Raw genomic sequence first — 27500 nt, forward strand, 5'->3', positions numbered from 1 at the left:
CTGGGAGCATCATGACCTGGGAGCATCATGACCTGGGAGCATCATGACCTGGGAGCATCATGACCAGGGAGGATCATGACCTGGGAGCATCATGACCTGGGAGTAGCAGCGTGTGGCGTTTCACTTCCTGTCTTTTTTATTATTTTTATTTTTATGAACCAAAGCCATGGGAATACATGCATATTCATCTCCTATTCAGCACCCCGATTGGTTGATTTTTAAAATACTCTGATCTTGTCATTTTAGGGTTAGGAAAGTGTTTATGAATCACTAACAAAACAACAAAAAAGGTTTGGAGAGCTTTTACGCACAAAATATATTGGTGAATCAAAAATACAGTGGTTAAATTCATCATGAAAAATATTAAATTGTTCAAATCATGAAATATTGGAAGTGTACAATAGGGGTTGAACAGTAGTTTATATACTAGTCTATAAATCTAACCTGATAATCCTCACTAATCAAGGAACTGTGAAGACAACGGTCCAGTCGTTGTGAACCGCGCGCCAGGCTCCAGGTTTAACCTGCTAAGTGTGGTCTGAGTTCCATAACGATTCCAATAGGCTACATGGTCCAATATGATCCCCTATTGGCTAGCAATCCTCAGGGAACAACCACACGACAACCACAAGTGACAGAGGAAGGAAATGCAAACTAATTAGCGTGCGACTCGTCATTCAGGACAGAGCTATAGCCCTAACCCAGAGACCCACCTGATTTCAGCACCACCTTCGTAGCAAAATAAATAAATAAATATATATACACATATATTATTTTTTAGTTGCCTGTTTTGCATTTTATAGGCAGCTCCAAAATGCAGGTGTTTCAGCCCAGCTCAGTGCTTTTTGTGGTGTTGGGGCAGTCAGCAGAAAATACAGTGTAAGTCATCTGTAAGTCAGGTCATAGCCAGTGTAAGTCAGGTCATAGCCAGTGTAAGTCATCTGTAAGTCAGGTCATAGCCAGTGTAAGTCATCTGTAAGTCAGGTCATAGCCAGTGAAAGTCATCTGTAAGTCAGGTCATAGCCAGTGTAAGTCATCTGTAAGTCAGGTCATAGCCAGTGAAAGTCATCTGTAAGTCAGGTCATAGCCTGTATAAGTAAGGTCATAGCCAGTGTAAGTCAGGTCATAGCCTGTATAAGTCAGGTCATAGCCAGTGTAAGTCAGGTCATAGCCAGTGTAAGTCAGGTCATAGCCTGTGTAAGTCAGGTCATAGCCTGTATAAGTCAGGTCATAGCCTGTATAAGTCAGGTCATAGCCAGTGTAAGTCATGTCATTGCCTGTATAAGTCAGGTCATAGCCAGTGTAAGTCAGGTCATAGCCAGTGTAAGTCATCTGTAAGTTAGGTCATAGCCAGTGTAAGTCAGGTCATAGCCTGTATAAGTCAGGTCATAGCCAGTGTAAGTCAGGTCATAGCCTGTATAAGTCAGGTCATAGCCAGTGTAAGTCAGGTCATAGCCTGTATACGTCAGGTCATAGCCAGTGTAAGTCAGGTCATAGCCAGTGTAAGTCAGGTCATAGCCAGTGTAAGTCAGGTCATAGCCAGTGTAAGTCAGGTCATAGCCTGTATAAGTCAGGTCATAGCCAGTGTAAGTCATCTGTAAGTCAGGTCATAGCCAGTGTAAGTCAGGTCATAGCCAGTGTAAGTCAGGTCATAGCCTATATAAGTCAGGTCATAGCCAGTGTAAGTCAGGTCATAGCCTATATAAGTCAGGTCATAGCCTGTGTAAGTCAGGTCATAGCCAGTGTAAGTCATATGTAAGTCAGGTCATAGCCAGTGTAAGTCAGGTCATAGTCTGTATAAGTCAGGTCATAGCCAGTGTAAGTCATATGTAAGTCAGGTCATAGCCAGTGTAAGTCAGGTCATAGCCTGTATAAGTCAGGTCATAGCCAGTGTAAGTCAGGTCATAGCCTGTATAAGTCAGGTCATAGCCAGTGTAAGTCAGGTCATAGCCTGTATAAGTCAGGTCATAGCCTATATAAGTCAGGTCATAGCCAGTGTAAGTCAGGTCATAGCCAGTGTAAGTCATCTGTAAGTCAGGTCATAGTCTGTATAAGTCAGGTCATAGCCAGTGTAAGTCATCTGTAAGTCAGGTCATAGCCAGTGTAAGTCAGGTCATAGCCAGTGTAAGTCATATGTAAGTCAGGTCATAGCCAGTGTAAGTCAGGTCATAGCCAGTGTAAGTCATATGTAAGTCAGGTCATAGCCAGTGTAAGTCAGGTCATAGCCAGTGTAAGTCATATGTAAGTCAGGTCATAGCCAGTGTAAGTCAGGTCATAGCCAGTGTAAGTCATATGTAAGTCAGGTCATAGCCAGTGTAAGTCAGGGGGGGTAGAGATCTAAGAAATTAAATTGTGTCTACAGATACGCTGTATTCTGACCTTGACTTCGTTCCTTTATAAATCCGCACCATCTTTATGATCGATGATTTTGAGAGTGAAAACCTGAAATAAATAGAGGATTATAGAGTATTCCTTCCACACATGGCGCTTTCCTTTCATCCGCGAGACGTTTTTATTTTTTGGGAGGTGGGGGGGGGGGGCAAATTCTAGTATACCCAGGTTTAAACGGCTACGGTCTGAGTTCCATAACGATTCAAATAGCCGACACGGTCCTATAATCAGTGACAGTTATAAATGTATGTGGGTATAACTGACGGTAGCTGCCCGAAAGTGACTAATATTTAACACCATACACATTGTAAAAAAAATTAAATAAAATAAAAATACTAGTAAAAAGTCTGGGTATATAATTAGAATATTCTAGAAATCATAAATCAACTCGTTTGGCACTACACTGTAATTTACGCATGGCTATAGTACAGAAGTCTATAGTACAGAAGTCTACAGTACAGAAGTCTATAGTACAGAAGCCTACAGTACAGAAGCCTACAGTACAGAAGTCTACAGTACAGAAGTCTATAGTACAGAAGCCTACAGTACAGAAGCCTACAGTACAGAAGTCTATAGTACAGAAGGCTACAGTACAGAAGTCTATAGTACAGAAGTCTACAGTACAGAAGCCTACAGTACAGAAGTCTACAGTACAGAAGTCTATAGTACAGAAGTCTATAGTACAGAAGTCTATAGTACAGAAGCCTACAGTACAGAAGCCTACAGTACAGAAGTCTATAGTACAGAAGGCTACAGTACAGAAGTCTATAGTACAGAAGTCTACAGTACAGAAGCCTACAGTACAGAAGCCTACAGTACAGAAGCCTACAGTACAGAAGCCTACAGTACAGAAGTCTATAGTACAGAAGTCTATAGTACAGAAGCCTACAGTACAGAAGTCTACAGTACAGAAGTCTACAGTACAGAAGTCTATAGTACAGAAGTCTATAGTACAGAAGTCTACAGTACAGAAGCCTACAGTACAGAAGCCTACAGTACAGAAGCCTACAGTACAGAAGCCTACAGTACAGAAGTCTACAGTACAGAAGTCTACAGTACAGAAGCCTACAGTACAGAAGCCTACAGTACAGAAGCCTACAGTACATAAGTCTATAGTACAGAAGTCTACAGTACAGAAGTCTATAGTACAGAAGTCTATAGTACAGAAGCCTACAGTACAGAAGTCTACAGTACAGAAGCCTACAGTACAGAAGTCTATAGTACAGAAGTCTACAGTACAGAAGCCTACAGTACAGAAGTCTACAGTACAGAAGCCTACAGTACAGAAGCCTACAGTACATAAGTCTACAGTACAGAAGTCTACAGTACAGAAGTCTCCAAATTTGATCCCCAAGTTATGAGGCAAGAAATGCATCAACTTCACTGTGGAAAAGGTCATAGGTCGACATGCTTCAGTTGGCTGATCATATATGACTGGTTTTCACACGTGTCTCCAGCGATCACAAGGTAAAACAGAGCTAAAACAACTGTAATTTATATTTACAATCCCCCTTAATCCAAACGGCTTCCCCATTTACCTAGTTCCTATCGATGGCTCTTATCAATGTGTAAATAACAGTGCATTAGAATGGTGTTATTTTCTTATCAGGAAATATAAAGTAGAGCTGTTCAGTACAGAAGGCTACACAGGTTGCCTCGAACTTATTCATCGTTACAGAAGCCTCAGTATGGTGGGAAGTTTATAAGGGTCAGAATACAGAAGTCTATAGTACAGTCGTATCTGTAGACACAATTTAATTTCTTAGATCTCTACCCCCCCCAGTGCATTTATACGCTAAATCAGGTCCCCCCCTTAAGCCTAAATCAGGTCCCCCTTGTCAATTGGGTTAAAGTTAAAAGTTGGAAGAGTACAAAGTGAATTGAAAATAATGTCAATGTTAATTAGAAGCTTTTTTCATTAATCAATCTATGTTCTCTAGAACCACATGGTCTATCTACTAGAAACTAAGGCATAAAATAAAAAAATACTATATATGAATACTATATACATATATATACTAATACTATATACATATATATACTAATACTATATACATATATATACTAATACTATATACATATATATACTAATACTATAGTACATAAGTACTAATACTATATACATATATATACTAATACTATATACATATATATACTAATACTATATACATATATATACTAATACTATATACATATATACATACTAAGTCTACAGTAAAAAGTCTTATGTACAATTCTAAAAATGACTGAAGATTCAGACAGTCTCCAAATTTGATCCCCAAGACTATGAGGCAAGAAACCTGACTTACTGTGGAAAAGGTCATTATACATGACCTGATGACCTGACTTCAGTTGGACTGAGATGATACACTATGACTGGTTTTCACACTGGCTATCATCTCCACAGATGACTTATACAGGTATGAACTTACAGAGCTAAAAGGCTAACTGAATTTAGATGATTATACAATGACCCCTGAATCCAAACTGGCTATCATCTAACTTACAGATTTACACTGGTTCCTATCATGGCTCTTACAGATGACTTATAAATAACAGTGCATTAGAATGGATGACTTATTTTCTTATCAGATGAAATATAAAGACTAGACCTGACTTACAGATGACTTATACAGGCAGGTTGCCTGGCTATGACTTATTCATCCTGACTTACAGATGATCATAAAGATGGTGACTTACACTGACTATGACCTGACTTACAGATGACAAGGTCAGAATACAGCAGATGATCTGTAGACACAATTTAATTTGACTTAGATCTCTGACCTGACCAGTGCATTTATACAGATGACTTAAATCAGGTTCCCCCCTTACAGATGACTTAAATCAGGTCCCCCTTGTCAATTGACCTGTTAAAAGTTAAAACTTGGAAGAGTTGCAAAGTGAATTGAAAATAATGTCAATGACTTATACAGACTAATTAGATGCTTTTTTGACCTGATTAATCAATCTATCATCTCTAGAACCACATGGTCTATCCTGACTTACAAACTAAGGCATAAAATAAAAAATACTATATATGAATACCTATATACATATATATACTAATACAGATATACACTGGGCTATATACTAATACATATACATATATATACTAATACCTATATACATATATGACCTACTAATGACTATATACAGGCTATCATTTAAAAAGAAAGACTTTATGTTAATTGACTAAAAATGACTGAAGATTCAGGCTATGAGTGACTTACACTGGCTATGCTGGCTATCATCCTAACTTACAGATGACTTATACTGGGCTATGACCTATTACACTCTAACTTACAGATGACTTACACAGGCTATGATCTAACTTACAGATGACTTATACAGACTGACCTGACTTACAGATGACTTATACAGATGACCTGACTTACACTGGCTATCATCTAACTTACAGATGACTTATACAGACTATGACCTGACTTACACTGACTATGACCTGACTTACAGATGACTTACACTGGCTATGACCTGACTTACACTGGCTATCATCTAACTTACAGATGACTTATACAGGCTATGACCTGACTTACAGATGACTTATACAGGCTATGACCTGACTTACAGATGACTTATACAGACTATGACCTGACTTACACTGGCTATCATCTAACTTACAGATGACTTACACTGGGCTGGCTATCATCTAACTTACAGATGACTTATACAGACTATGACCTGACTTACACTGACTATGACCTGACTTACAGATGACTTATACAGGCTATCATCTAACTTACAGATGACTTATACAGACTATGACCTGACTTACAGATGACTTATACAGGCTATGACCTGACTTACACTGGCTATGACCTGACTTACAGATGACTATGACCTGACTTACAGATGACTTATACAGGCTATGACCTGACTTACACTGACTATGACCTGACTTACAGATGACTTACACTGGCTATGACCTGACTTACAGATGACTTATACAGACTATGACCTGACTTACAGATGACTTATACAGGCTATGACCTGACTTACACTGGCTATCATCTAACTTACAGATGACTTATACAGACTATGACCTGACTTACACTGGCTATCATCTAACTTACAGATGACTTATACAGACTATGACCTGACTTACACTGGCTATGACCTGACTTACAGATGACTTATACAGGCTATGACCTGACTTACAGATGACTTATACAGGCTATGACCTGACTTACACTGGCTATGACCTGACTTACAGATGACTTATACAGACTATGACCTGACTTACAGATGACTTATACAGGCTATGACCTGACTTACACTGGCTATGACCTGACTTACAGATGACTTATACAGGCTATGACCTGACTTACACTGGCTATGACCTGACTTACAGATGACTTACACTGGCTATGACCTGACTTATACAGACTATGACCTGACTTACAGATGACTTACACTGGCTATGACCTGACTTATACAGACTATGACCTGACTTACAGATGACTTACACTGGCTATGACCTGACTTACAGATGACTTACACTGGCTATGACCTGACTTATACAGACTATGACCTGACTTACACTGGCTATGACCTGACTTACAGATGACTTACACTGGCTATGACCTGACTTATACAGACTATGACCTGACTTACAGATGACTTACACTGGCTATGACCTGACTTACAGATGACTTACACTGGCTATGACCTGACTTATACAGACTATGACCTGACTTACACTGGCTATGACCTGACTTACAGATGACTTACACTGGCTATGACCTGACTTATACAGACTATGACCTGACTTACACTGGCTATGACCTGACTTACAGATGACTTACACTGGCTATGACCTGACTTATACAGACTATGACCTGACTTACACTGGCTATGACCTGACTTACAGATGACTTACACACTGGCTATGACCTGACTTACAGATGACTTATGACCTGACTTACAGATGACTTACACTGGCTATGACCTGACTTATACAGACTATGACCTGACTTACAGATGACTTACACTGGCTATGACCTGACTTATACAGACTATGACCTGACTTACAGATGACTTACACTGGCTATGACCTGACTTATACAGACTATGACCTGACTTACAGATGACTTACACTGGCTATGACCTGACTTACAGATGACAGACTATGACCTGACTTATACAGACTATGACCTGACTTACAGATGACTTACACTGTCTATGACCTGACTTATACAGACTATGGCCTGACTTACAGATGACTTACACTGGCTATGACCTGACTTACAGATGACTTACACTGGCTATGACCTGACTTATACAGACTATGACCTGACTTACAGATGACTTACACTGGCTATGACCTGACTAACAGACTGTTATCTGTCTGGACTCACCGGTCCCCTTCAGCCATTCCTTGAGTGTTTCAGTGACGTCGAAAGACAGCCAGCGGTCACTCCACTTGTTGGTGACGAAGTGTGATCCCAGGTATCGTCTGCTGTCGCCCAGCCCCTTGTAGAGCTCCAGGCGCTGCTCACTGCCAGACGGGATGTTAGTGGTTTTGATGAGCAGGCGGAGCTCAGCGCTGGAGAGTAGATGGTAGTCCCCAATGCTGGACCTCATCTCATTCAGGTTAAACAGCATCTGGTGCTTGGTGACATTCTTATCTGGGGCACACAGAGAGAGAGCAAGGGAGAGAGAAACAGTTGAGACAACAGTGTTCTCTTGTTATTTATCAATGTACTGTAGCTGCGTAGCATCAATGTACTGCAGCCGTGTAGCATCAATGTACTGTAGCCGCGTAGAATCAATGTACTGTAGCGTCAATGTACTGTAGCTGCGTAGAATCAATATACTGTAGCATCAATGTACTGTAGCCGCATAGCATCAATGTACTGTAGCATCAATGTACTGCAGCCGTGTAGCATCAATGTACTGTAGCCGCGTAGCATCAATGTACTGTAGCATCAATGTACTGTAGCCACGTAGCATCAATGTACTGTAGCCGCATAGCATCAATGTACTGTAGCATCAATGTACTGCAGCCGTGTAGCATCAATGTACTGTAGCCGCATAGCATCAATGTACTGTAGCATCAATGTACTGCAGCCGTGTAGCATCAATGTACTGTAGCCGCGTAGCATCAATGTACTGTAGCATCAATGTACTGCAGCCGTGTAGCATCAATATACTGTAGCCGCGTAGCATCAATGTACTGTAGCATCAATGTACTGTAGCATCAATGTACTGTAGCATCAATATACTGTAGCCGCGTAGCATCAATGTACTGTAGCATCAATGTACTGTAGCATGAATGTACTGTAGCCACGTAGCATCAATGTACTGTAGCCGCGTAACATCAATGTACTGCAGCCGTGTAGCATCAATATACTGGAGCCACGTAGCATCAATGTACTGTAGTCGCGTAGCCTCAATGTACTTTAGCCACGTAGCATCAATGTACTGTAGCATCAATGTACTGTAGTCGCGTAGCATCAATGTACTGTAGCATCAATGTACTGTAGCATCAATGTACTGTAGCATCAATGTACTGTAGCCGCGTAGCATCAATGTACTGTAGCCGCGTACGTCAATTTACTGGAGCCGCGTAGCATCAATGTACTTTAGCATCAATGTACTGTAGCATCAATGTACTGTAGCATCAATGTACTGTAGCCGCGTAGCATCAATGTACTGCAGCATCAATGTACTGTAGCCGCGTAGCATCAATGTACTGTAGCCACGTAGCATCAATGTACTGTAGCATCAATGTACTGTAGCCGCGTAGCATCAATGTACTGTAGCCACGTAGCATCAATGTGATTAGTTGCAAAAAATAATCATCAACAAACGGACTTCTTTTGAATCAACAATAGAGTTTCAACCATTGGGGTTGACTTCAGCTCTGGGAAGACTACATGTCCTTCTGCTCTACAGTATACAATTAACTGTACAGCTGCCTGTCTAACAAGTAGCCAGCCATTCCACCTGTACTCTTATACTGTTGGGCTTGCCTTATAAGAAACCCCTCTGAGTGTATCATATCTAGTCTATATGTGGTTCATGGCAGAGTAGAACATTCCTCCTGGTTTGTAGAGCGAAGCAGAGACAAGCCACCGATGGCTCTAAACAACATCCATTATACCAGGCATTTTATCACACAGTTATAAGTCAGACAGAGACAGACCAGATAATGGAGAGAAAAGATATATAGTACAGAGAGAGGGGGGAAGGGAAGGGTGGATGAGGGTGGAGGGTGGATGAGGGTGGAGGAGGTGCAGAGGGGATGTGGGAGGCAAGGACAGGAAGAGAGCTGTCACATGTTACATAGAATAGAGCGAGAGAGAGAGAGAGAGGGTGTGAAAAAAGTGAAAAGTGAACCGTAGTAGACATGCGCATAGATACGGTGTGGAAACCTACAAGGGGGAGACAGAGGGGGAGACAGAGGGGGAGACAGAGGGAGGAGGTAGAGGGGGAGACAGAGGGGGAGACAGAGGGAGGAGGTAGAGGGGGAGACAGAGGGGAGAGACAGAGGGGGAGACAGAGGGAGGAGGTAGAGGGGGAGACAGAGGGAGGAGGTAGAGGGGGAGACAGAGGGGGAGACAGAGGGAGGAGGTAGAGGGGGAGACAGAGGGGAGAGACAGAGGGAGGAGGTAGAGGGGGAGACAGAGGGGAGAGACAGAGGGAGGAGGTAGAAGGGGAGACAGAGGGGAGAGACAGAGGGAGGAGGTAGAGGGGGAGACAGAGGGGAGAGACAGAGGGAGGAGGTAGAAGGGGAGACAGAGGGAGAGACAGAGGGAGGAGGTAGAGGGGGAGACAGAGGGGAGAGACAGAGGGAGGAGGTAGAGGGGGAGACAGAGGGGAGAGACAAAGGGAGGAGGTAGAGGGGGAGACAGAGGGGAGAGACAGAGGGAGGAGGTAGAGGGGGAGACAGAGGGGAGAGACAGAGGGAGGAGGTAGAAGGGGGAGACAGAGGGGAGAGACAGAGGGAGGAGGTAGAGGGGGGAGACAGAGGGGAGAGACAGAGGGAGGAGGTAGAGGGGGGAGGAGCTGTCTGCGTGCGTGTGGCACCCTGGGTCTGGCCCAGGACCAAACCTCTGTTTTGCCCCAGCCTGTTACAGCTCAATACCTGCCCTAACCCTGTTACATCAGCCTGCTCCATCTCAATACCAGCCCTAACACTGTTACATCAGCCTGCTCCATCTCAATACCTGCCCTAACCCTGCTACAGCTCAATACCAGCCCTAACCCTGTTACATCAGCCTGCTCCATCTCAATACCTGCCCTAACCCTGCTACAGCTCAATACCAGCCCTAACCCTGTTACATCAGCCTGCTCCATCTCAATACCTGCCCTAACCCTGCTACAGCTCAATACCAGCCCTAACCCTGCTACAGCTCAATACCAGCCCTAACCCTGTTACATCAGCCTGCTCCATCTCAATACCTGCCCTAACCCTGCTACAGCTCAATACCAGCCCTAACCCTGCTACAGCTCAATACCAACCCTAACCCTGTTACATCAGCCTGCTCCATCTCAATACCTGGCCTAACCCTGCTACAGCTCAATACCAACCCTAACCCTGCTACAGCTCAATACCTGCCCTAACCCTGCTACAGCTCAATACCAACCCTAACCCTGCTACAGCTCAATACCTGCCCTAACCCTGCTACAGCTCAATACCAGCCCTAACCCTGTTACAGCTGAATACCAGCCCTAACCCTGCTACAGCTCAATACCAGCCCTAACCCTGCTACAGCTCAATACCAACCCTAACCCTGTTACATCAGCCTGCTCCATCTCAATACCTGGCCTAACCCTGCTACAGCTCAATACCAACCCTAACCCTGCTACAGCTCAATACCAGCCCTAACCCTGCTACAGCTCAATACCAGCCCTAACCCTGTTACACCTCAATACCAGCCCTAACCCTGCTACAGCTCAATACCAACCCTAACCCTGTTACATCAGCCTGCTCCATCTCAATACCTGGCCTAACCCTGTTACAGCTGAATACCAGCCCTAACCCTGCTACAGCTCAATACCTGCCCTAACCCTGTTACAGCTCAATACCAGCCCTAACCCTGTTACATCAGCCTGCTCCATCTCAATACCAGCCCTAACCCTGCTACAGCTCAATACCAGCCCTAACCCTGCTACAGCTCAATACCAGCCCTAACCCTGTTACACCTCAATACCAGCCCTAACCCTGCTACAGCTCAATACCAACCCTAACCCTGTTACATCAGCCTGCTCCATCTCAATACCTGGCCTAACCCTGCTACAGCTCAATACCAACCCTAACCCTGCTACAGCTCAATACCTGCCCTAACCCTGCTACAGCTCAATACCAACCCTAACCCTGCTACAGCTCAATACCTGCCCTAACCCTGCTACAGCTCAATACCAGCCCTAACCCTGTTACAGCTGAATACCAGCCCTAACCCTGCTACAGCTCAATACCAGCCCTAACCCTGCTACAGCTCAATACCAACCCTAACCCTGTTACATCAGCCTGCTCCATCTCAATACCTGGCCTAACCCTGCTACAGCTCAATACCAACCCTAACCCTGCTACAGCTCAATACCTGCCCTAACCCTGCTACAGCTCAATACCAACCCTAACCCTGCTACAGCTCAATACCTGCCCTAACCCTGCTACAGCTCAATACCAGCCCTAACCCTGTTACAGCTGAATACCAGCCCTAACCCTGCTACAGCTCAATACCTGCCCTAACCCTGTTACAGCTCAATACCAGCCCTAACCCTGTTACATCAGCCTGCTCCATCTCAATACCAGCCCTAACCCTGCTACAGCTCAATACCAGCCCTAACCCTGCTACAGCTCAATACCAGCCCTAACCCTGCTACAGCTCAATACCAGCCCTAACCATGCTATAGCTCAATACCAGCCCTAACCCTGTTACACCTCAATACCAGCCCTAACCCTGCTACAGCTCAATACCAGCCCTAACCCTGCTACAGCTTAATAACAGCCCTAACCCTGCTACAGCTCAATAACAGCCCTAACCCTGCAACAGCTCAATACCAACCCTAACCCTGCTACAGCTCACTACCTGCCCTAAGCCTGTTACATCAGCCTGCTCCATCTAAATACCAGCCCTAACCCTGCTACAGCTCAATACCTGCCCTAACCCTGCTACAGCTCAATAACAGCCCTAACCCTGCTACAGATCAATACCAGCCCTAACCCTGCTACAGCTCAATACCTGCCCTAACCCTGTTACAGCTCAATACCAGCCCTAACCCTGTTACATCTCAATACCAGCCCTAACCCTGCTACAGCTCAATACCAGCCCTAACCCTGCTACAGCTCAATACCAACCCTAACCCTGTTACATCAGCCTGCTCCATCTCAATACCAGCCCAAACCCTGCTACAGCTCAATACCAGCCCTAACCCTGTTACAGCTCAATACCAGCCCTAACCCTGCTACAGCTCAATACCAGCCCTAACCCTGTTACATCAGCCTGCTCCAGCTCAATACCAGCCCTAACCCTGCTACAGCTCAATACCAACCCTAACCCTGCTACAGCTCAATACCAACCCTAACCCTGCTACAGCTCAATACCAGCCCTAACCCTGCTACAGCTCAATACCAGCCCTAACCCTGCTACAGCTCAATACCAACCCTAACCCTGTTACAGCTCAATACCAGCCCTAACCCTGCTACAGCTCAATACCAGCCCTAACCCTGCTACAGCTCAATACCAGCCCTAACCCTGCTACAGCTCAATACCAACCCTAACCCTGTTACAGCTCAATACCAGCCCTAACCCTGCTACAGCTCAATACCAGCCCTAACCCTGCTACAGCTCAATACCAGCCCTAACCCTGCTACAGCTCAATACCAGCCCTAACCCTGCTACAGCTCAATACCAGCCCTAACCCTGTTACAGCTCAATACCAGCCCTAACCCTGCTATAGCTCAATACCAGCCCTAACCCTGCTACAGCTCAATACCAGCCCTAACCCTGCTACAGCTCAATACCAGCCCTAACCCTGCTACAGCTCAATACCAGCTCAATACCAGCCCTAACCCTGCTACAGCTCAATACCAGCCCTAACCAACCAACCCTAACCCTGTTACAGCTCAATACCAGCCCTAACCCTGCTATAGCTCAATACCAGCCCTAACCCTGCTACAGCTCAATACCAGCCCTAACCCTGCTACAGCTCAATACCAGCCCTAACCCTGCTACAGCTCAATACCAGCCCTAACCCTGCTACAGCTCAATACCAGCCCTAACCCTGCTACAGCTCAATACCAGCCCTAACCCTGCTACAGCTCAATACCAGCCCTAACCCTGCTACAGCTCAATACCAGCCCTAACCCTGCTACAGCTCAATACCAGCCCTAACCCTGTTACAGCTCAATACCAGCCCTAACCCTGCTACAGCTCAATACCAGCCCTAACCCTGCTATAGCTCAATACCAGCCCTAACCCTGCTATAGCTCAATACCAGCCCTAACCCTGCTACAGCTCAATACCAGCCCTAACCCTGCTACAGCTCAATACCAGCCCTAATCCTGCTATAGCTCAATACCAGCCCTAACCCTGCTACAGCTCAATACCAGCCCTAATCCTGCTACAGCTGCCCGTTAGAGCTCAATATTATCTCTGCTGCTGAGCTCCAGTGAACCCACTTTGATAGCAGAGACCTGGAGACAGAACCAGTCCATACCAGGAAGAGCCAACACTTTACTATACATAACTGTTATTTATCATTAGTATGTACACTAAGCTAGTGAGAGCTAGTCAACGTGCAGTGACCCCCCGCGCACTGAGATCGGACGATAACTAAGAGTCACAAGCCAGCCTCCTGCTTCGTCAAGTTGACTTAAATTACAACATGTTGTGAGCAAGAGATCGGGTGTCGGACATACGCGGCTGGTTTGCCGTACACATCCATAATACAGTAGAGGGCAGAGGCCATTATAGGGCACTAGGGAAACACAGTATTTGCAGTGAATAAATCCACTTCCCCTTTTCAATACCTTATCAGTTGCAATAGAGTACTTTCCCCGTTGATACTTTTGCTTTCCGTTTAACACCCAGTTAACATACACGTCAGTGGCAGATGCATGATGGGCACTGCTATTTTGGGCTCCCGAGTTGCGCAACGGTCCGAGGCACCGCATCTCAGCGCTTGAGGCGTCACTACATACAACCCTGGTTTGAATCCAGGCTGTATCACAACCGTCCCGTGATTGGGAGTCCCATTAGAGCGGCGCACAATTGGCCCAGCGTCGTTCCGGGTTTGGCCGTCATTGTAAAACTATATGTTGCTGTAGCATCTCTATAGAAACTGCATAGATGACAACAACAACCTAATCATTATCTAGCTGGAGCTAGCTTAGAGCATCAGGCTAGCTGTGTGCAGACCAATCCCTGGCCTTACAGTACAGTACGATAGGTCCTGCATGTTAGTGTAAATGTGTAGAGCCTCCACCCTGCATGGTGTTCTATTCTAGGAGGTGAGTGTTAGCTTTAGCTGTGTGTTAGCATGTTAGTGTAAATGTGTAGAGCCTCCACCCTGCATGTTGTTCTATTCTAGGAGGTGAGTGTTAGCTTTAGCTGTGGGAAGTAGGGCTGCAGAGGGTGCTGCAACACCCTCTGAAAAATCTGATAATAAAACATTTAAAAAAGAATATTAATTTTGAAAATAAATTTAAATATTATTTTTTTCTCATAAAAGTAGTGCAGATAATATCCGTCTGCAGCGTGAGTAAAAAGACTACTAAACTACTTCCACCGGCTATGAGTGTATGGAGTGTGTAATGAGTGTGTAATGAGTGTGTAATGAGTGTGTAATGAATGTTACCAGAATAGGTGTGGGGACAGGAAGCCCTGTATGGCATGCTAGGTTAGAGTGGAACCCCATCCCCCTTGTGTGTTAGGCTGCATGCTAACCCTGGGCGTGGGGGGGGATTTGTGTGTTTAATCAAGGCCTCCTCTCTAACCCAAGTAAGCCAGGGACAGCTGTTGTGACAGGCAGAGAGATAGACAGCTCTGTAATTACACTGGGAGGAACCAGATTCCTGCAGGAAGGCTTTATACCTGTTGCTCCTACCTCCTCCACACTGAAATACATACACACAGTTCATTCGGGAAAAGTATTCAGACGTGTTGACTTTGTTCCACATTTTGTTACGTTACAGCCATATTCTAAGAGGGATAATAAGAAATAAAATGTAGCTCATCTATCTACACACAATGCCCCATAATGACAAACAAAAAACGTTTTTTTTAGACAGACAGACAGACAGAACAGACATACAGAACAGACAGGCAGAACAGACAGACAGAACAGACAGGCAGAACAGACAGACAGAACAGACAGACAGAACAGACAGAACAGACAGGCAGAACAGACAGACAGAACAGACAGAACAGACAGACAGACAGAGAAGACATACAGAACAGACATACAGAACAGACACACAGGCAGAACAGACAGACAGAACAGAGCACACAGACAGAACAGACAGACAGAACAGACAGACAGACAGACAGACAGACAGACAGACAGACAGACAGACAGACAGAACAGACAGAGCAGACATAGAGAACAGACACACAGAACAAACAGAACAGATCATCAGAACAGACAGACAGAACAGACTAACCCTAACCCTACAAAATTGACAAAAAAAATACATACTCAGCAAACTGTCTATCACAGTGCCATCCGTTTTGTCACCAAAGCCCCATATACCACCCACCACTGCGACCTGTACGCTCTCGTTGGCTGGCCCTCACTACATATTTGTCGCAAGATCCACTGGCTCCAGGTCATCTATAAGTCTCTGCTAGGTAAAGCCCCGCCTTATCTCAGCTCACTGGTCACCATAGCATCACCCACCCGTAGCACGCGCTCCAGCAGGTATATTTCACTGGTCATCCCCAAAGCCAACACTTCCTTTGGCCGCCTTTCCTTCCAGTTCTCTGCTGCCAATGACTGGAACGAATTGCAAAAATCGCTGAAGTTGGAGACTTATATCTCCCTCACTAACTTTAACAACACTATCAACAAGGCAGGTCCTTCAGGCCCTAGTTTTGACACACCTGGACTACTGTTCAGTCGTGTGGTCAGGTGCCACAATGAGGGACGTAGGAAAATTGCAATTGGTTCAGAACAGGGCAGCACGGCTGGTTCAGAACAGGGCAGCACGGCTGGTTCAGAACAGGGCAGCACGGCTGGTTCAGAACAGGGCAGCACGGCTGGTTCAGAACAGAGCAGCACGGCTGGTTCAGAACAGGGCAGCACGGCTGGTTCAGAACAGGGCAGCACGGCACAGTCACCAAGTCCAGAACAGACTATGGGAGGTGCACAGTAAGAGTAGCTGGAAGAGTAGCTGCTGCCTCGGGATGAACTAATGGAGATCCATAATAAACCCCAGGAAGAGTAGCTACTGCCTTGGCAGGAACTAATGGGGATCCATAATAAACCCCAGGAAGAGTAGCTGCTGCCTTGGCAGGAACTAATGGGGATCCATAATAAACCCCAGGAAGAGTAGCTGCTGCCTTGGCAGGAACTAATGGGGATCCATAATAAACCCCAGGAAGAGTAGCTGCTGTCTTGGCAGGAACTAATGGGGATCCATAATAAACCCCAGGAAGAGTAGCTGCTGCTTTGGCAGGAACTAATGGGGATCCATAATAAACCCCAGGAAGAGTAGCTGCTGCCTTGGCAGGAACTAATGGGGATCCATAATAAACCCCAGGAAGAGTAGCTGCTGCTTTGGCAGGAACTAATGGGGATCCATAATAAACCCCAGGAAGAGTAGCTGCTGCCTTGGCAGGAACTAATGGGGATCCATAATAAACCCCAGGAAGAGTAGCTGCTGCCTTGGCAGGAACTAATGGGGATCCATAATAAACCCCAGGAAGAGTAGCTGCTGCCTTGGCAGGAACTAATGGGGATCCATAATAAACCCCAGGAAGAGTTGCTGCTGTCTTGGCAGGAACTAATGGGGATCCATAATAAACCCCAGGAAGAGTTGCTGCTGTCTTGGCAGGAACTAATGGGGATCCATAATAAACCCCAGGAAGAGTTGCTGCTGTCTTGGCAGGAACTAATGGGGATCCATAATAAACCCCAGGAAGAGTTGCTGCTGTCTTGACAGGAACTAATGGGGATCCATAATAAACCCCAGGAAGAGTTGCTGCTGTCTTGGCAGGAACTAATGGGGATCCATAATAAACCCCAGGAAGAGTTGCTGCTGTCTTGGCAGGAACTAATGGGGATCCATAATAAACCCCAGGAAGAGTAGCTGATGCCTTGGCAGGAACTAATGGGGATCCATAATAAACCCCAGGAAGAGTAGCTGCTGTCTTGGCAGGAACTAATGGGGATCCATAATAAACCCCAGGAAGAGTAGCTGCTGCTTTGGGGGATCCAGGAACCCCAGGAAGAGTAGCTGCTGCCTTGGCAGGAACTAATGGGGATCCATAATAAACCCCAGGAAGAATAGCTGCTGCCTTGGCAGGAACTAATGGGGATCCATAATAAACCCCAGGAAGAATAGCTGCTGCCTTGGGGATCCAGGAAGAGTAGCTGCTGCCTTGGCAGGAACTAATGGGGATCCATAATAAACCCCAGGAAGAGTAGCTGCTGCCTTGGCAGGAACTAATGGGGATCCATAATAAACCCCAGGAAGAATAGCTGCTGCCTTGGCAACAGGAACTAACGGGGATCATTAATACAAATACACATCTATTTAGAGATATGCTCAATCCAGAAAGAATCCAAAAGCGATGTCTGTTTTTTTAATTTACATTTTTTTTTTCACCTTTATTTAACCAGGGAGGCTAGTTGAGAACAAGTTCTCATTTGCAACTGCAACCTGGCCAAGATAAAGCAAAGCAGTGTGACACAAACAACAACACAGAGTTACACATAGAATTAACAAACGTACAGTCAATAACACAATAGACAGCCTCCTGGGTGGCGCAGTGTTCTAGGGCACTGCATTCCAGTGCTAGCTGTGCCACCAGAGACTCTGGGTTCGCGCCCAGGCTGCGACCGGGAGGTCCGTCGGGCGATGCACAATTGGTCTAGCGTCGTCTGGGTTAGGGAGGGTTTGACCGGTAGGGATATCCTTGTCTCATCGCGCACTAGCGACACCTGTGGCGGGCCGGGCGCAGTGCACCCTGACCAGGTCGCTAGGTGTACGGTGTTTCCTCCGACACATTGGTGCGGCTGGCTTCCGGGTTGGAGGCGGGCTGTGTTAAGAAGCAGCGCGGCTTGGTTGGGTTGTGTTTCGGAGGACGCATGGCTCTCGACCTTCGTCTCTCCCGAGCCCGTACGGCAGTTGTAGCGATGAGACAAGATAGTGCGTCCAGACTTCTTAGCTACTGTTGTATCTATATGTTTTGACCATGACAGTTTACAATCTAGGGTTACTCCAAGCAGTTTAGTCTCCTCAACTTGCTCAATTTCCACATTATTCATTACAATATTTAGTTGAGGTTTAGGGTTTAGTGAATGATTTGTCCCAAATACAATGCTTTTAGTTTTATAAATATTTAGGACTAACTTATTCCTTCCCACCCTCTCTGAAACTAACTGCAACTCTTTAAGTGTTGCAGTCATTTCAGTAGCTGTAGTAGCTGACATGTATAGTGTTGAGTCATCTGCATACATAGACACTCTGGCTTTACTCAAAGTCAGTGGCATGTTGTTAGTAAAGATTTGTAAGTCGCTCTGGATAAGAGCGTCTGCTAAATGACTTAAATGTAATGTAAAATGATTGAAAGAAACAAGGGGCCTAAACAGCTACCATGGGGAATCCCTGATTCTACCTCGATTATGTTTGCGAGGCTTCCGTCAAAGAACACCCTCTGTGTTCTGTTAGACAAGTCACTGTTTATCCACACGTGTGCTACAGTTTGCGGGCGACTTTTCACAAATCTGAGAAGAATGAGGGATTGCGTTCCTCGATGAAAATGTGTGTAATTAACCAAGTCTTTAACTAACCAAGTCATTAAGTAACCAAATTATTAAGTAACCAAGTCATTTAGCCTTCAATCTACTTATGTACAATGACTTATGGGCTGGTAGAAATACATCTCAGTCAACCACCAGTAAGTAAACATGCTCCTGACCCACTGAGGTCTGGGACCCTAACCACTCCGAGTGAAGCTGGGCCATGTACAGCACAGAGCAAGAGCAGAACGAGCCCTTCTTTTGATTGGTTGGACCAGACACATGACACAGGAATATAAAAGTAGGAAGCTGAACGTAAATGCAATAGAGTAGGGTGACTTCTGTACTGAGTCACGTTTTCATTGGGAGCTCAAATGGAAAGTACATAATGTTCCAGAATGATAACAGAAAAGTTATGATGCGGTGGCTTCCCTATAGGCACCAGGGTTACAAGGCTCCCTATAGGCACCAGGGCTACAAGGCTTCCCTATAGGCACCGGGGTTACAAGGCTTCCCTATAGGCACCAGGGTTATAAGGCTTCCCTATAGGCACCAGGGTTACAAGGCTCACTATAGGCACCAGTGTTACAAGGCTCCCTATAGGCACCAGGGTTACAAGGCTCCCTATAGGCACCAGGGTTACAAGGCTTCCCTATAGGCACCAGGGTTACAAGGCTCCCTATAGGCACCAGGGTTACAAGGCTCACTATAGGCACCAGTGTTACAAGGCTCCCTATAGGCACCAGGGCTACAAGGCTTCCCTATAGGCACCGGGGTTACAAGGCTTCCCTATAGGCACCAGGGTTATAAGGCTTCCCTATAGGCACCAGGGTTACAAAGCTCACTATAGGCACCAGTGTTACAAGGCTCCCTATAGGCACCAGGGCTACAAGGCTTCCCTATAGGCACCGGGGTTACAAGGCTTCCCTATAGGCACCAGGGTTACAAGGCTTCCCTATAGGCACCAGGGTTACAAGGCTTCCCTATAGGCACCAGGGTTACAAGGCTCCCTATAGGCACCAGGGCTACAAGGCTTCCCTATAGGCACCGGGGTTACAAGGCTTCCCTATAGGCACCAGGGTTATAAGGCTTCCCTATAGGCACCAGGGTTACAAAGCTCCCTATAGGCACCAGGGTTACAAGGCTTCCCTATTGGCACCAGGGTTACAAGGCTCCCTATAGGCACTAGGGTTACAAGGCTTCTCTATAGGCACCAGGTGGCTTCCCTATAGGCAGCAGGGTTACAAGGCTTCCCTATAGGCACCGGGGTTACAAGGCTTCCCTATAGGCACCAGGGTTACAAGGCTTCCCTATAGGCACCAGGGTTACAAGGCTTCCCTATAGGCACTGGGGTTACAAGGCTTCCCTATAGGCACCAGGGTTACAAGGCTTCCCTATAGGCAGCAGGGTTACAAGGCTTCCCTATAGGCACCAGGGTTACAAGGCTTCCCTATAGCCATCAGGGTAACAAGGCTTCCCTATAGCCATCAGGGTAACAAGGCTTCCCTATAGCCACCAGGGTAACAAGGCTTCCCTATAGCCACCAGGGTAAAAATGCTTCCCTGTAGGCATCAGGTGCCTTCCCTATAGCCATCAGGTGGCTTCCCTATAGCCATCAGGGTTACAAGGCTTCCCTATAGCCATCAGGGTAACAAGGCTTCCCTATAGCCATCAGGGTAACAAGGCTTCCCTATAGCCATCAGGGTTACAAGGCTTCCCTGTAGGCATCAGGTGGCTTCCCTAAAGTCATCAGGGTTACAAGGCTTCCCTGTAGGCATCAGCTGGCAACCCTATAGCATCACAGTTACAAGGCTTCCCTGTAGGCATCAGATGGCTTCCCTATAGGCACCGGGGTTACAAGGCTTCCCTATAGGCACCAGGGTTACAAGGCTTCCCTATAGCCATCAGGGTAACAAGGCTTCCCTATAGCCATCAGGTTAACAAGGCTTCCCTATAGCCATCAGGGTAACAAGGCTTCCCTATAGCCATCAGGGTAACAAAGATTCCCTATAGCCATCAGGTGACTTCCCTATAGGCACCAGGGTTACAAGGCTTCCCTATAGCCATCAGGGTAACAAGGCTTCCCTATAGCCATCAGGTTAACAAGGCTTCCCTATAGCCATCAGGGTAACAAGGCTTCCCTATAGCCATCAGGGTAACAAAGCTTCCCTATAGCCATCAGGGTAACAAAGCTTCCCAATAGCCATCAGGTTAACAAGGCTTCCCTATAGCCATCAGGCTAACAAAGCTTCCCTATAGCCATCATGGTAACAAGGCTTCCCTATAGCCATCAGGGTAACAAAGCTTCCCTATAGCCATCAGGGTAACAAGGCTTCCCTATAGCCATCAGGGTAACAAGGCTTCCCTATAGCCATCAGGGTAACAAAGCTTCCCTATAGCCATCAGGGTAACAAAGCTTCCCTATTGCCATCAGGGTAACAAAGCTTCCCAATAGCCATCAGGGTAACAAGGCTTCCCTATAGCCATCAGGTTAACAAGGCTTCCCTATTGCCATCAGGGTAACAAGGTTTCCCTATAGCCATCAGGTTAACAAGGCTTCCCTATAGCCATCAGGGTAACAAGGCTTCCCTATAGCCATCAGGGTAACAAAGCTTCCCAATAGCCATCAGGGTAACAAAGCTTCCCTATAGCCATCAGGGTAACAAGGCTTCCCAATAGCCATCAGGGTAACAAAGCTTCCCTATAGCCATCAGGGTAACAAAGCTTCCCTATAGCCATCAGGGTAACAAGGCTTCCCTATTGCCATCAGGGTAACAAAGCTTCCCAATAGCCATCAGGTTAACAAGGCTTCCCGATAGCCATCAGGGTAACAAAGCTTCCCTATAGCCATCAGGGTAACAAGGCTTCCCAATAGCCATCAGGTTAACAAGGCTTCCCGATAGCCATCATTTGGCTTTAGCTGATGATAATGATGATGAAGATGTGAAAGTGATTGTGTCATTCAGTTCCTCCCTTATGCTCTTATCTTAATGAGTCTGTCTGATCCTTGTGATCTTTTGACGAGATGCTGTAGATCTAACCAGCATGCAACAAACTGGTAGTCGTACTGTCCTCAATCTCCTCAATGATTATCTAACCATTCCTTCTCTCTCAACGCTCACACACACACACACGCACACACACACGCACACACACACACACACACACACACACACACACACACACACACACACACACACACACACACACACACACACACACACACTGGAGGTCGACAAAGTCGTTGGGTTGTCCAGTAAACATCTCGGTTAAGGAGCAGAGTGGAATCCGGATGTTCGGTTGTGTTCTGCACAGCAAAGGTACTGTTAGGAGGAAACCAAGACTCCCTTTGGGCACCAAGTCTAGCGGATCTGAGTCATTGACAAACCATCTCCCAGAGCAGCCTAGCTTCCCTATCGCCTTCCTTCCTGTTCCTGCCAAGCTGCCCTGTCCCAAACACACTGATAATAACACGAGGGGGGAGAGAGGGAGGGAGAGAACCAATAAGTGACAGAGCAGTGAAGGGAGAACCCAACACTCACGTTACAGGAAACCCCCTACCCTGAGGGAGAGAGAGAGAGAGAGATTAGAGAGAACAGAGAGAATGAGCAGAAAGATTTCTACTCTTACCCTTCTTCTCTCCATCCTCCTCTTCTACCCCCATTAGTGATACGCTGTTATTTGGTGTTCATCTCAGCAGAACAACATTCCCTGTCTTCTGTAGTGTTTGTTCTTCCTGTTGGTCTATGTTCACTGCTCAACACAGGACACCTACTGTATCTAACCCTAACTCTGTCTTTAGAGACAGGACATCTATCTAACCCCCTACCCTAGCTTTGTCTTTAGAGACAGGACATCTATCTAACCCCCTACCCTAACTCTGTCTTTAGAGACAGGACATCTATCTAACCCTAACTCTGTCTTTAGAGACAGGGCATCTATATAACCCTAACTCTGTCTTTAGAGACAGGACATCTATCTAACCCCCTACCCCAACTCTGTCTTTAGAGACAGGACATCTATCTAACCCTAACTTTGTCTTTAGAGACAGGACATCTATCTAACCCTAACTTTGTCTTTAGAGACAGGACATCTATCTAACCCCCTACCCCAACTCTGTCTTTAGAGACAGGACATCTATCTAACCCTAACTTTGTCTTTAGAGACAGGACATCTATCTAACCCTAACCCTTTGTCTTTAGAGACAGGACATCTATCTAACCCTAACCCTAACTCTGTCTTTAGAGACAGGACATCTATCTAACCCTAACTTTGTCTTTAGAGACAGGACATCTATCTAACCCTAACTGTCTTTAGAAGTAGTTGATAAGAGGACGAGATCAGGTGAAAAATAGAGGATGGCTGAGCAGAGTGGAGAAGAGGAAAATAAGAAGAAGAAGAGAAGAAGAAGAGGGAAAGAAGAGGAGACAAAGAAGAGGAGGAGAAGAAAGGGAGTAGAAGAAGAGAAGAAGAGGAGAAGAAGAGAAGAGGAGAAGAAGAGGAGAAGAAGAGGAGAAGAAGAGAAGGAGAAGAAGAGGAGAAGAAGATGAGGAGAAGAAGAGGAGGAGAAGAGAAGAAGAGGAGGAGAAGAAGAGGAGAAGAGGAGAAGAAGAGAAGGGGAGAATAGGAGAAGAAGAAGAGGAGAAGAGGAGAAGAGAAGAGAAGGACAAGAGAAGAAGAGGAGAAGAAGAAGCAGAGAAGAAGAGAAGAGGAGAAGAAGAGAGGAAGAAGAAAAATAAGAGAACAAGAAGAAGAAGAGAAGAGAAGAAGAGGATAAGAGAAGAGGAGGAGAAGAGAAGAAGAAGAAGAGGACAAGAAGAAGAGAAGAAGAGGAGAAGAAGAAGGGGGAAAGAAGAGGAGACAAAGAAGAGGAGGAGAAGAAAGGGAGAAGAAGAAGAGAAGAAGAGGAGGAGAAGAGAAGAGGAGAAGAAAGGGAGAAGAAGAAGAGAAGAGGAGAAGAAGAGGAGGAGAAGAAGAGGAGAAGATGAGGAGAAGAAGAAGAAGAGAAGAATAGAAGAAGAGGAGAAGAAGAGGAGGAGGAGAAGAGGAGAAGAAGAGAAGGGGAGAATAGGAGAAGAAGAAAAGGAGAAGAGGAGAAGAGAAGGACAAGAGAAGAAGAGGAGAAGAAGAAGCAGAGAAGAAGAGAAGAGGAGAAGAAGAGAGGAGAAGAGAAGAAGAAGGGGAAGAAGAAGAATACGAGAACAAGAAGAAGAAGAGAGGAGAAGAGGAGGAGAAGAGAAGAAGAAGAAGAGAAGAAGAGGAGAAGAGAAGAGGAGGAGAAGAGAAGAAGAAGAAGAGGACAAGAAGAAGAGAAGAAGAGGAGAAGAAGAAGAGGAGAAGACGAATAAGAGGAGAAGAGAAGAAGAGGAGAAGAGCAGAAGAAGAAGAGGACAAGAAGAAGAGGAGAAGAAGAAGAGGAGAAGACGAATAAGAGGAGAAGAGAAGAAGAGGACAAGAAGAAGAGGAGAAGAGAAGAAGAAGAAGAGGAGAAGAAGAAGAGAAGAAGAGGAGAAGAGAAGAGGAGAAGAAGAAGAGAAGAAGAAGAGAAGAAGAGGAGAAGAAGAAGAGAAGAAGAAGAGAAGAGGAGAAGAAGAAGCGAAGAAGATGAGAAGAGGACAAGAAGAAGAGGAGAAGAAGAAGAGGAGAACAAGAAGAGGACAAGAAGAAGAGGAGAAGAGAAGAAGAGGACAAGAAGAAGAGAAGAGAAGAAGAGGAGAAGAAGAAGAGAAGAGAAGAAGAGGAGAAGAAGAAGAAGAGGAGAATAGGAGAAGAAGAGGAGACGAATGGGAGAAGAAGAGAAGAGGAGAAGAGGAGAAGAAGAGGAGAAGAAGAGAAGAGGAGAAGAGAAGAGGAGAAGAAGAGGAGAAGAAGAAGAGAAGAGGAGAAAGAAGAGGAGAAGAGGAGAAGAAGAGAAGAAGAAGAAGAAGAGGAGAAGAAGAAGAGGAGAAGAAGAGAGAGAAGAAGGGGAGAAGAAGAAGAGGAGAAGAAGAGGAGAAGAAGAGAAGAGGAGAAGAGGAGAAGAAGAGGAGAACAAGAAGAGGACAAGAAGAAGAGGAGAAGAGAAGAAGAGGACAAGAAGAAGAGGAGAAGAGAAGAAGAAGAAGTGGACAAGAAGAAGAGAAGAGAAGAAGAGGAGAAGAAGAAGAAGAGGAGAATAGGAGAAGAAGAGGAGACGAATGGGAGAAGAAGAAGAGAAGAAGAAGAGGAGAAGAAGAGAAGAGGAGAAGAGGAGAAGAAGAAGAAGAGGAGAATAGGAGAAGAAGAGGACAAGAAGATAGGTGAAGAAGAGGAGAAGAAGAAGAGGAGAAGAAGAGAAGAGGAGAAGAGAAGAGGAGAAGACGAGGAGAAGATGAGAAGAAGAAGAGGAGAAGAAGAGGAGAAGAGAAGAAGAAGAGAAGAGGAGAAGAAGAGGAGAAGAGGAGGAGAAGAAGAAGAGGAGAAGAAGAAGAGGAGAAGAAGAAGAGGAGAATAAGAAGAGAAGAGGAGAAGAGGAGAAGAAGAGGAGAAGAGGAGAAGAAGAGAAGAAGAGTAGAAGAAGAGGAGAAGAGGAGAAGAAGAGGAGAAGAAGAAGAGGAGAAGAAGAGGAGAAGAGGAGGAGAAGAGGAGAAGAAGAAAAGGAGAAGAAGAAGAGAAGAAGAGGAGAAGAAGAAGAGGAGAAGAGGAGAAGAGAGAAGAGGAGAAGAAGAAGAGGAGAAGAAGAAGAGAAGAGGAGAAGAAGCAGTAGGAGGTAAAATGACACTAGACGAACAACACAAGAAGAAACACGTAACCCAACAGAACACGGAAGAGGAGGTCTGATTTCACAACCAGCACCGACCAGAACGTGTTGAGTCAAATCATAATGCCAGGAACACGACAGAAATACAACAGTTGAAATAGCAGGAGAGAAGACATCGGAACAGACGCTGATCTGTGAAGATGTTTGTTAACAGAACAGAAGGGAAACACACGTTGTATCGTTCACGTCTCGACACATGTTCAGGGAATGTATTGGTAGAAGGGTTCAATAGCAACCAATCGCAGTGGTAGTGAGTGGAAGCAGTTTGGGAAATATGTTAATAATATGTTAATTTTGGCATATGTTAATAATATGTTAATTTTTGGCATATGTTAATAATATGCTCATTTTGGCATATGTTAATAATATGTTAATTTTGGCACATGTTACTAATATGTTCGGTTTGGCATATGTTAATAATATGTTAATTTTGGCACATGTTAATACTATGTTCGTTTTGGCACATGTTAATATTATGTTAATTTTGGCATATGTTAATTTTGGCATATGTTAATTTTGGCATATGTTAATAAGAGTGGAAGCTGTTTTGAATTACAGGATGAGTTTTGGCATATGTTAATACATTAAATCATGACCGGCTCCTCTCTGTCAAAGAACCAGTCTGCCTCCCTTGTGTGTGTGTGTGTGTGTGTGTGTGTGTGTGTATATGGATGTGTGTGTGTGTGTGTGTGTGTGTGTGTGTGTATATGGATGTGTGTGTGTGTGTGTGTGTGTGTGTGTGTGTGTGTGTGTGTGTGTGTGTGTGTGTGTGTGTATGTGTGTGTGTGTGTGTGTGTGTGTGTGTGTGTGTGTGTGTGTATACAGTGCATTCGGAAAGTATTCAGACCCCTTGACTTTTCCACATTTTGTAACATTGCAGCCTTATTCTAAAATTGATTGTATTGTTTTTTTCCCACATAGAAGCTAAAACAGGTTTTTAGAAATTTTAGCTAATTTATAAAATAAAAAAAACTGAAATATCACATTTAAATAAGTATTCAGACCCTTTACTCAGTACTTTGTTGAAGCACCTTTGGCAGCGATTACAGCCTTGAGTCTTCTTGGGTATGATGCTACAAGCTTGGCACACCTGTATTTTGGGGAGTTTCTCCCATTCTTCTCTGCAGATCCTCTCAAGCTCTGTCAGGTTGGATGGGGAGCGTCGCTGCACAGCTATTTTCAGGTCTCTGGAGAGATGTTAGATCAGGTTCCAGTCCGGGCTCTGGCTGGGCCACTCAAGTACATTCAGAGACTTGTCCCAAAGCCACTCCTGCATTGTCTTGGCTGTGTGCTGAGGGTCATTGTCCTGTTGGATGGTGAACCTTCGCCCCCAGTCTGAGGTCCTGAGTGCTCTGGAGCAGGTTTTCATCAAGGATCTCTTTGTACTTGGCTCCGT

General features: G+C 45.3%; 1 protein-coding gene and 1 pseudogene across 2 annotated transcripts in view; one reads left to right on the forward strand and one right to left on the reverse strand.

The window, feature by feature from the left end:
• tgfb1a (transforming growth factor, beta 1a) overlaps positions 1-27500 on the reverse strand; it is a 41059-nt gene that overhangs the window by 9106 nt on the left and 4453 nt on the right. For both annotated transcript variants that reach the window (XM_065000605.1, XM_065000604.1), the window contains one exon: positions 7770-8039. In XM_065000605.1, the coding sequence (XP_064856677.1) occupies positions 7770-8039 (270 nt within the window). The remainder of the gene's footprint in view (positions 1-7769; positions 8040-27500) is intronic.
• Positions 579-3694, forward strand: LOC135574920 (probable serine/threonine-protein kinase fhkB; annotated as a pseudogene).

The sequence above is a fragment of the Oncorhynchus nerka genome, linkage group LG14, assembly GCF_034236695.1.
Source record: "Oncorhynchus nerka isolate Pitt River linkage group LG14, Oner_Uvic_2.0, whole genome shotgun sequence".
NCBI classification, from domain to species: domain Eukaryota; kingdom Metazoa; phylum Chordata; class Actinopteri; order Salmoniformes; family Salmonidae; genus Oncorhynchus; species Oncorhynchus nerka.